Source organism: Pelodiscus sinensis, chromosome 2 (genome assembly GCF_049634645.1).
Source record: "Pelodiscus sinensis isolate JC-2024 chromosome 2, ASM4963464v1, whole genome shotgun sequence".
NCBI classification, from domain to species: Eukaryota; Metazoa; Chordata; order Testudines; family Trionychidae; genus Pelodiscus; species Pelodiscus sinensis.
In genome coordinates, this window is record NC_134712.1 from 251555008 (window position 1) to 251564932 (window position 9925).

The following is a 9925-nucleotide window of genomic DNA, read 5'->3' on the forward strand; positions in this document are numbered from 1 at the left end:
AGCTGCCACTGATGAGCAGGTATCCAGCCACACAGCAAGATAGGCAGACAAGTCAAGAATACCTTGAGGCCAGCAATATCAAACGTATCTGACAGGGCTAAAAGAATCAGAATAGATGCTTGGAGCGTCATTCCTTGCCAGGAAGAGATCACTGACTAAGGAGCCAATCCTAAAACAAAGCTGCCTGGGCTCAAATTGCCTTGGCTCCTCCAGATACTGCCAGTGTTGCCTTGCTATAATCCTCATCATAAAAGGTGGGATTCAAAGTAAGTCAATAGTCCATACCAAGGGATGGTTTCCAGAGCCAGGACCTAGTAAGACTTGAGACTTGCTGGTGCTCTCAGGTTTGCATAAATTAACAGCACCTCAATCTTCCCCCATTTCAGGTGGCTCAGGGCTCTAGGTGAACTTTTTGCAAAGTTCTATTGTTTAAAATGTGTTTCTTGTGTAACATGGGCAGAAACCTCGAGACAGCCATTAATGCAGACGATCTTGCAACACCTTCGCACATTGAATAGGTCAGGTTCCTGGATATGGCCTGAGTTTGCACAGTTAACTTAGTTCCAGAAAACACAGAAGATAGAGGATTAGGAACCTTTCAGTATTCTGAAATTTCTCTAAAATGGGAAGGTTTGTGGAGCTGGTTTATTACACAGGGTCTGATATAAGGGCTGACCCACAGAAATCAGAGGAAGTTTAGAACAGCCATGAAATAGAAGAAATTCAGCAAGTCAGATTGCAAAGCCTCTCCTAAGTGAAAACTGCTCTTTACCTAGTGAGATCAAAGACTCATAGTTGCCCTTCATGACATTCTTGTAAAGTTCTTTCTGCCATTCTTCTAAATTCTCCCACTTCTCCCGGGCAATTTGGATTGAGACATCATCAAACGTCATTGGGACCTGAAATTACAAGTGTCACACACTCAGCACCTGCTGCTGCTATTACCTCCTGTCACCAGCTATTCTTTCACCTTGTATAACAGAAAAATGGGTTGGCAAAAAACAGCAGAAATTTAGCTTTGGATGACTGCCCATTGTTCAGTATGAGAGCGAGTGGGTCTCTGTCCCATGTCCATGCACCAGGATAACCACCATGAAAACTGGCACCAAATAAAGCCCTGGCTGGAAGTTTCTGCACTGAGAAAGGACGGGAGAGGTTTGGAGAATTAACTACTGGCTCACCCCTAGAGGCGATCTCCCCAGATCAGGTACAGTATGTGCGACAATAGCATCTCGAGCTGGGAGGCAGAGGGAATGGATACATCAGGCTCATATGGAAAAAACTTTCAAACAGTATTCCCACAGACGCTTCAAAGTTGATTTGCCATTTAAAAAAAAAAAAAATCAAACAAAGCATGTTAGAAGTCAGCAGCATGTAATTATGGCCATGGACTTCAAGATGATTTGTATATATTTAGTGACTGTTTAAGGTGTTACTTGTCTTTTGAGAATTTATACCACGTATTAGGGATGCAATAGTGTCAAAATGTAAACAGTTAACAAATAAGCATGAGCTTACTGGTTATTGGAGTGGTTACTCACCGGCTACAGGCCCTGCTCCAAGGGAACCAGCTGCCACCCTGCACTGCTGGCTTGTATCAGAGCCTGCAGTGCAGAGAGGCAGCCAGCTCACTGGGAGCAGGGCTGGAGCCAGGTACAGGGCCTGGAGTAGGGATGTTAAATTTAGTTTAATCAACTAATTGAAGTTGATGGATTTTCCATTTACTAGTTGTCAACTCATCGGGGTAGCGCCCAACAGGTTTGTGGAGTTGCTTCAAGACAGAATCTATTAGGGATAGTTGTGTTTATTAATCTCACTACATCACTACTATTATAGGCTTAATTCTGCTAGATGGTTACACAACTACTGCAAAGTAACACGCCAATAAGCACAGGCAAAGCAATGCATAAAAGAGTAACAGGCACTTGGAAATGCTTGTGCCCCTTCAATCTGCCGGGAGCCCCGTTCCGGTCACCTCGCACCCAGCCGCAGTGGACGCGGCTCCAGCTGGGGGGATCCAGGGCACCCTTCAAGGTCTAGGTCCCAGGTAAGACTCAGAGGGGCGGGACTCCCAGTGATCTTATACTTTAGCTGTTTACTGAGTGTGCACGAGTTGGCCCAGTGCTACACTCTACGTTCCCACGGGGCTGAGAACCGAGGTCATGTTATTTATCCCATACTCAGCTCTCAGCTAGCAAGCATAGGGAGTTGCAGCTGCTGAAGGCCGTCTGATAAAGAACACCTAGTATTTTCACCAGCAGGGCTCATATCTGGCCTAGAGGAATACAAATTTAACCCCTGCAGGCCTACATATAGCTTTTTATATGACTCCAGTCATACAAGCAATAAGCAGGGGAGCTGCAGCGGGGTTAGCCAGGCCGAGAGCTAACTCTGCTATGGCTCTGCCTTTTAAATGTATTAAGAGCCTGCTGGAGGCACCCAGCTAAAAGGCTAAAGCACAGCAGGAGGGACCCAGCACAAGCTGGGACAGCTGATTCCCAGCTCTCACAGCCCTTCCCCCCCCCCGCCCCACTGCACACCAGCCTTTAAATGTATTTAAAATCAACTGTCCCAGCTCGCATTGGGTCCCCCTGCTGCGCTTCTGATTTTTAAATGTATTAAGAACCAGCAGGCTTTGAATACATTTAAAAAGCAGAGGTGCAGCATCTGGGACTGGGCATGAGCCAGGAATCAACTGATTCCCAGCTTGCGCCCGGTCCCTGCTTTTAAGCTGGCTCTCCCCAGCACCGGCTCCTGCTCTCCCCCCTTGCTGCCTCTGATAGAGGCAGCAAAGTGGGAGGGGGAAGCGAGTAGTCCAGAGACTAGTCGACTACATCCGTATGCCGGAGCCAGCTTAAAAGCTGGCTCCCAGCACACACTGGCTCCCACCCTGCACTTCTGCCTCTGCTCCAGGTGGTGGCCAACTCCCCAGGAGCGGGGCAGCAGGTGGGAGCTGGCTGACACACCACACTGCAGGCTCTATAGTATAAAGCTTATACTGCAGAGCCCACAGTGCAGCCAGCTCTCCAGGAGTGGAGCCGGCAGCCAGCCCTGCAGTATAAACTTTATGCTGCAGAGTCCACAACCTGTAACTTCTAAGATTTTTCATGTTTACCTAATCAGACACTTTTTAATATCCCTGCCACATATCATGCTGGAATCCAAGCCCCTCTCAGTAACATTACTTCACTATCCTTCTAATCTAACCACCCATAAACCCTTTACAGAAACCAAATTTCTCCTAACTAGGATATTTAACATGGAACACTCAGGTTAAGTGCTGGAGAGGTAATGGACCAAGAGGTGACTAATTGCACATGGTGATTTTGCCCTATTTTAATAATATGTTCCAGACTCAAGTATTATTCAGTTCTCAGATACTGTACTGGAACAAGGCAGAGCACAAACACCATGCTCACTAGGAGTTTGTGCAAAGACAACTGCTACAAGCTGTAGACTGGAAGCCATCCCAAACACAATAGTTTTTTACCGTCCAGGGCTTGGGACCAGATCCTGCTTTCACTTGCAGCAGAATCCGGAGTAGTCAGTGAAACTTACAACAGAAACTGTCCCATCAGCTCTCCCTGTAGAAAATGACATGCCTCCAAAGATAGGGACATAACAATTACCTTTTATAAACAAGGTAGAAAAATATAAATTTTGAATGAAATATATAATTTTTTATAAAAACAGACTGAACAGATTTCCTTGTAATTGACATTTTTATGTTAAAACAGATGAGTTCCTGGCTGTGGATCATAATGACTTATAGCACATTGTATTCATTGTCATCCATCCTTCATATAGTTAATATACCTACTTCATTAAAAAAAATAAACGTAATAGAAATTGTTTAGATGGTCCCAGCTCTCATGTGTATGTATCATTCAGCTGAGGGAAGGTACTCCGAAAAATACATCTAAAAATTGCAAGCATCCAATATCCCACCCAGAAAGCTTTGTTAAAAGGTTGCATTTGCAAGTGTAGCCTATGAAATGAAAGAAAACTTCAAAGCAAATAGCTTTGTGGGCATACGCAGCACCATCTATCGCAAGAGGCCTAGAGTGCTCTCACTGCAGTAGTGGCAGCATGCTTTTAATGGCTAGCAGCTGGTCACAAGCTCCACATGGATGACACAGGAGTAACTGTTGAGAGGAGGAAGGCAGAAGAGGCAGAGCCCTCCCCTTTCTGCACACAAAGTGGTGGGCCAAATCAAATGAGCGGGCCAGCTACATGTGTTACCCCGGGATACCAGCTGCCCATCCCTTTTAATGGTCCAGTGTTCAGGGCCTCCTGAGACAGAGGCCCTATGAGAGTACACATTGATTAATCTAGGCTTGACTACCTGCCAATAGTTTTCAAACAAACTGTTAAAAATGGAGCTTTCATTTGTGCAAATCCAACCAGAATGCTAATTACTGGGGATGGGGAGAGGGGTGTTGCATTAACAGAGGTGAACCCAAAGGAGGTCCTGACATGGTATCTGGGATAGTGCCTAATTTCTGTTGTGTGAAGCAGGGGTCCAGAATCTCATGGAAAAACAGCCTGTAATCATGTATACCTAGAGACTGTATCCTAATGCATTATAGACAAAGAAACAGAGTTATATTTGAAGGGGCAATGGATTTTGGCATATATGGATTAACTTTTTCACTTTGGATGCATAATATTATTTTAACGTAGGGGCTTTTATATGGAATTCCTTAGTCTTTTTTAAAATAAGATTTCTTCCTTTTATTGATATTGAACTGTTCGCTATAGAATAACGCTCGTTCTGCTTTATACACTGGAGTAGGGCAGTGCAACTTGGGCAGACCTTTCATAACTGCTTTCGTGTATTTCATGGATTGGATACTTGCTTAATAAATACCACAGCTAGTAGGCAGTCAAGTAGCTCCCCTCCAGTCAAGCTACTTACAATGGCAATTTATAGGGACATGAAGACTTTGCTGATACAGTCTACATTCATTTTACTCTACAGTATTAGGTGGGCTAGTTACCTTTGAGTCTTCTTCTTTACTAGCAGGGGGAATTCTTAGGACCCAGAAGTTCTTGTTCTTCAGCAGGTTCTCCATGTTCTCCAGCCTTCTCTGCAGCAGCCCATACTCTTGGATCAGAGTTCCCAGCACAGCCCACTTACTTTCTAACTGATTACCAAACTCTACCACTGTTTTCTCACAGTCCACAAATTTCTTCTCAGCTGTCCCTGATCTCCGCTCCAGATTGAGCAACCGCATAGCGTGAGACTCCACTTTCCTCTCCACAGCTTGAACAGCAGCTACCACAGTCCACAAGGAAATGGCTGCAGTCTGCAGTTGGGTTTCTTTCACAAAACTTACATCTGGGATAAGGGGAGCTTGAACCTCTGTGTCCCATTCTGATGCCTGTTTGCAAGGAAAAATTGAAGAGAGATGGGTTACTGTTCCCATCTAGCAAAATAAACTACAAAGAGAAAAAAAACATAAAAGTAGCTCACAGGCTACAGGCTGCTCAAACCTTCTTGCAACTAGATCTTTCTTTTTAATAGGGTCCAATATAAAGTTGTGCAAACAGTCCCAACAAAACCAACACTGATCTAGTAGGCTGGTAGTCAGGAGACTTGGCTTCTAATTCCCACCTCTGCCACTGATCGGTTCTGTAACATATGGCATGTAATTTCACCTCTCAACAACTGTAATAAGTACCCAGATACTGCAGACTGCTGTATGTGGGCAGAACCCTGTGCGTCAGCCTACTGAAATCAAAGCACTAGGGATGAGGGTAGGAAGTCCATCACCAAGGAACAGTGTACAGGATAAGGGTCTAAGTGGCTGTCTGATAATCATATTGCTGTAAAATTATTTTTTCTTCTGAGCCCCACAGTCATTCCCTTCTCCCTGTTACATGCACTAGTCATGTCTAAAAATTTGGTCCCAAGCCTACAACTGAATCCACAGAGGATGACCCTTGTACCTCGATGGTGATGCATAGTCTTCATGGGAACTCTGGGTCAAAAAGCAGCAGTAGCCCCCTAGATTGAAAGGCTTCTGACTAGGGATGTGAAAGGTTAACCAGTAAGAGTCATCCTTTATGATGATGCTTACTGGTTCCAGATAACTGGTGGGGGCCACCGTGAGGAGGGGGCTGCTTCAGCCCTGTGGGGCCTGCCGCAGAAAGGGGCTGCTCCAGACATCCAGTCTACGGTGGCCAGGGCATGTTGCAGGCAGGGGCCAGGAGCCAGCCCAAACCCCAGTGCGAGCTGATTAACTGAGATTTTACATCCCTAGTTCAGACCAGGGCCTCTGACTTACTCTTTGTCCAGTGGAGCACCCAGCACCACCTGGGAAATATAAAATCACACTCACTGACTAGAAAAGAAATGAGGAGTCATATGGCACTTTAGAGACCAGCAGATTTATTAGGGCATAAGCTTTTGTGGGTAAAACCCACTTCATCAGATGAACTGGAGTGGAAATTACAGAAACAGGGGTATATATTTAAGAAAAGAAGGAAATTACTTATCAAGTGTAGGACCACTGTTAATGAGGCCAATTAAGTCAGAGTGAATGTGGCTCACTCATAGAATCATAGAACACCAGAACTGGAAGGGACCTTGACAGATCATTGAGTCCAGTCCCTTCCCCTCATGACAGGACCCAGTACCATCTTCTAGACCATCCCTGATAGATGTCTATCTAACCTGCTCTTAAATATCTCCAGAAATGGAGATTCCACAACCTCCGTAGGCAACTTATTCCAGTGTCTAGGCACCCTGACAGTTAGGAACTTTTTCCTTATGTCCAACCTAAACCTCCCTTGCTGCAGTTTAAGCCCATTGCTGCTTCTCCTAGCCTCAGAGGTAAGGAGAACAATTTTTCTCCCTCCTCCTTATGACACCTGTTTAGATACCTGAAAACTGCTATCGTGTCCCCTCTCAGCCTTCTCTTTTCTAAACTAAACAAGCCCAATTCTTTCAGTCTTCCTTCATAGGTCATGTTCTCTAGACCTTTCATCATTCTTGTTACTCTTCTCTGGATCTTCTCCAATTTCTCCACATCTTTCTTGAAATGTGGTGCCCAAAACTGGACACAATACTCCAACTGAGGCCTAATCAGCGCAGAGTAGAGCGGAAGAATGACTTCTCATGTCTTGCTCACAACCTCCTGTTAATGTCTCCCAGAACCATGTTTGCTTTTTTTGCAACAGCATCACACTATTGACTCATATTTAGCTTGTGGTCTACTATGACCCCTAGATCCCTTTCTGCAGTACTCCTTCCTAGACAGTCGCTTCCCATTCTGTATATGTGAAACTGATTGTTCTTTCCTAAGTGGAGTACTTTGCATTTGTCCTTATTAAACTTCATGCTATTTACCTCAGACCATTTCTCCAGTTTTTTCAGATCATTTTGAATTATGACCAGGGCTCGACAAATAATACAATCTACTCGCTCGTAGTGAGCAGATTGCAACCCGGAAGAGCCGGGTTTGGGCGATCTGCGCATGTGCAGAACGATCTGCGCATGCACAGATCGCTGGACAGCGCGGCTGGCGAGCAGGGCTTGCCGCGGTTTGGCGAGCCCTGATTATGACCCTGTCCTCCAAAGCAGTTGTAACCCCTTCCAGCTTCGTATCATCTGCAAACTTAATGAGCGAACTCTCTGTGCCAATATCTAAATTGTTTATAAAGATATTGAACAGAACCGGTCCCAAAACAGACTCTTATGCCTTTCCAGCAGGATTGTAAACTGTTACTAACTACTCTCTGAGAACAGTTATCCAGCCAGATATGCACCCACCTTATAGTAGCCCCATCTAAGTTGTATATGCCTAGTTTATTGATAAGAAGATCATGCGAGACCATACCAAATGCCTTACTGAAGTTTAGGTATACCACGTCCACTGCTTCTCCCTTATCCACAAGACTCGTTATTCTATCAAAGAAAGCTATCAGATTGATTTGACATGATTTGTTCTTTACAAATCCATGCTAGCTATTGCCTATCATCTTATTATCTTCCAGGTGTTTGCAGATGAATTCCTCAACTACTTGCTCCATTATCTTTCCTGGCACAGAAGTTAAACTGACTGGTCTGTAGTTTCCTGGGTTGTTGTTATTTCCCTTTTTATAGAAATATATTTGCCCTTTTCCAGTCTTGTGGAATCTCTCCCATCTTCCATGATTTTTCAAAGATGATAGCTAAAGGCTCAAATACCTCCTCTATCAGCTCCTTGAGTATTCTAGGATGCATGTCATCAGGCCCTGGTGACTTGCAGACATAACTTTTCTAAGTGATTTTTAACCTGTTTTTTTTATTTTATCTTCTAAACCTACCCCCTTTCCACTAGCATTCACTGTTAGGCATTCCTTCATCATCAAGACTTCTTGGTGAAGACCGAAACAAAGAAGTCATTAAGCACCTCTGCCATTTCCAAGTTTCCTGTTATTGTTTCTCCCTCCTCACTGAGCAGTGGGCCTACCCTGTCCTTGGTCTTCCTCTTGCTTCTAACATATTTACAGAATGTTTTGTTTCTCTTTATGCCGGCAGCTAGTTTGAACTCATTTTATGCCTTTGCCTTTGCCTTTCTAATCTTGCCTCTGTATACCTGTATTGTTTGCTTATATTCATCCTTTGTGATTTGTCCGTTTCCACTTTTTATATGACTCCTTTTTTATTTTTAGATCATGCAAAATCTCCTCGTTAAGCCAAGGCAGTCTTTTGCCATACTTTCCACAGCAGTTGATGAGAAGGTGTGAAAACCAAGGGGGGGAAATTGCTTTTGTAGTGAGAACCAATTTAAGTACTTATTTAGTCCTAATTTAATTGTACTGAATTTGCAAATGAGTTGCAATTCTGCTGTTTCCCTTTGTAATGTGGTTTTGAAGTTTTTTTGTAGATACTTTTATATCTATTACTGAATGTCCAGGGAAGTTAGTGTTCTCCTACAGAATTATGAATGTTACCTTTCTTGATGTCTGATGTGTGTTCATTTATCCTTTGGCATAGAGACTGTCTGGTTTGGCCAGTATACATGGCAGAGGAGCATTGCTGCTATTTGATGGCATATATCACATTAGTGGATGTGCAGGAGAACGAGGCCCTGATAAGTGGTTAGGTCCTGTGATGGTGTCGCTCATATAGCTGTGTGGACAGAGTTGGCAATGGGGTTTGTTGCAAGGGTAGGTTCCTAGGTAAGGTTCTGTGGTGTGGTGTGTGGCTACTGCTAAGTATTTTCTTTAAGTGTGGGGGGGCTGTCTGTAGGTGAGGACTGACCTGTCCCCCAAGGTCTGAATGAGGGATCATTTTTCCAGATAGATTGTAAATTGTCAATGATGCACTGGATAGGTTTAGCTAAGGGCTGGAGATGATAACCAATGGTGGTGTTATAGTTATTTTCCTTATTGGGCCTCTCTTGTAGTAGGTGATTGCTGGGTACTCATTTGGTTCTGTCAGGGTTTTTTTTCCACTTCTCCAGGTGGGTATTTTAGTTTTAAGAATGCTTGATAAAGAACGTGTAGGTGTTTTTCTTTGAGGCATTGAAGCAGATAAGGTTGAATCTTAGGGCTTGGCTGCAGACAGTGGATTGTGAGATTTGCCCTAGATGGAATCTAGAGTCACGTAGGTAAGAATAGCCGTCAGTAGGTTTCCAGTACAGGGCGGTATTTATTTGTACTGTAGCATCCAGGAAGTGGATCGGTCCAGGCTAAGGTTGATGGCAGGGTGGAAATTGTTGAAATCCCTGTGAAATTCTTCCTTCCCTTGGATCCATGTGACGAAGAGGCATCAGTGTAGCGCAAGGAGAGGAAGGGAGCTAGGGCCCCGAGAGCTGAGGAAACACTGGAGATCAGCCATAAAAAGGCTGGCTTGTTGTGGGGCCATGCGGGTGCCCATAGCGGGGCCACTGACTTGAAGGTATAAACTGCGGCAGGCTCCTGCAGCACGAGA

General features: G+C 44.4%; 1 protein-coding gene across 1 annotated transcript in view; it reads right to left on the reverse strand.

The window, feature by feature from the left end:
• LOC102446039 (uncharacterized) overlaps positions 1–9925 on the reverse strand; it is a 67676-nt gene that overhangs the window by 24799 nt on the left and 32952 nt on the right. Inside the window, exons 2-3 of the mRNA XM_075919745.1 lie at positions 5001–5384; positions 773–899 (exon numbers count right to left, since the gene is read on the reverse strand). Of these exons, the coding sequence (XP_075775860.1) occupies positions 773–899; positions 5001–5384 (511 nt within the window). The remainder of the gene's footprint in view (positions 1–772; positions 900–5000; positions 5385–9925) is intronic.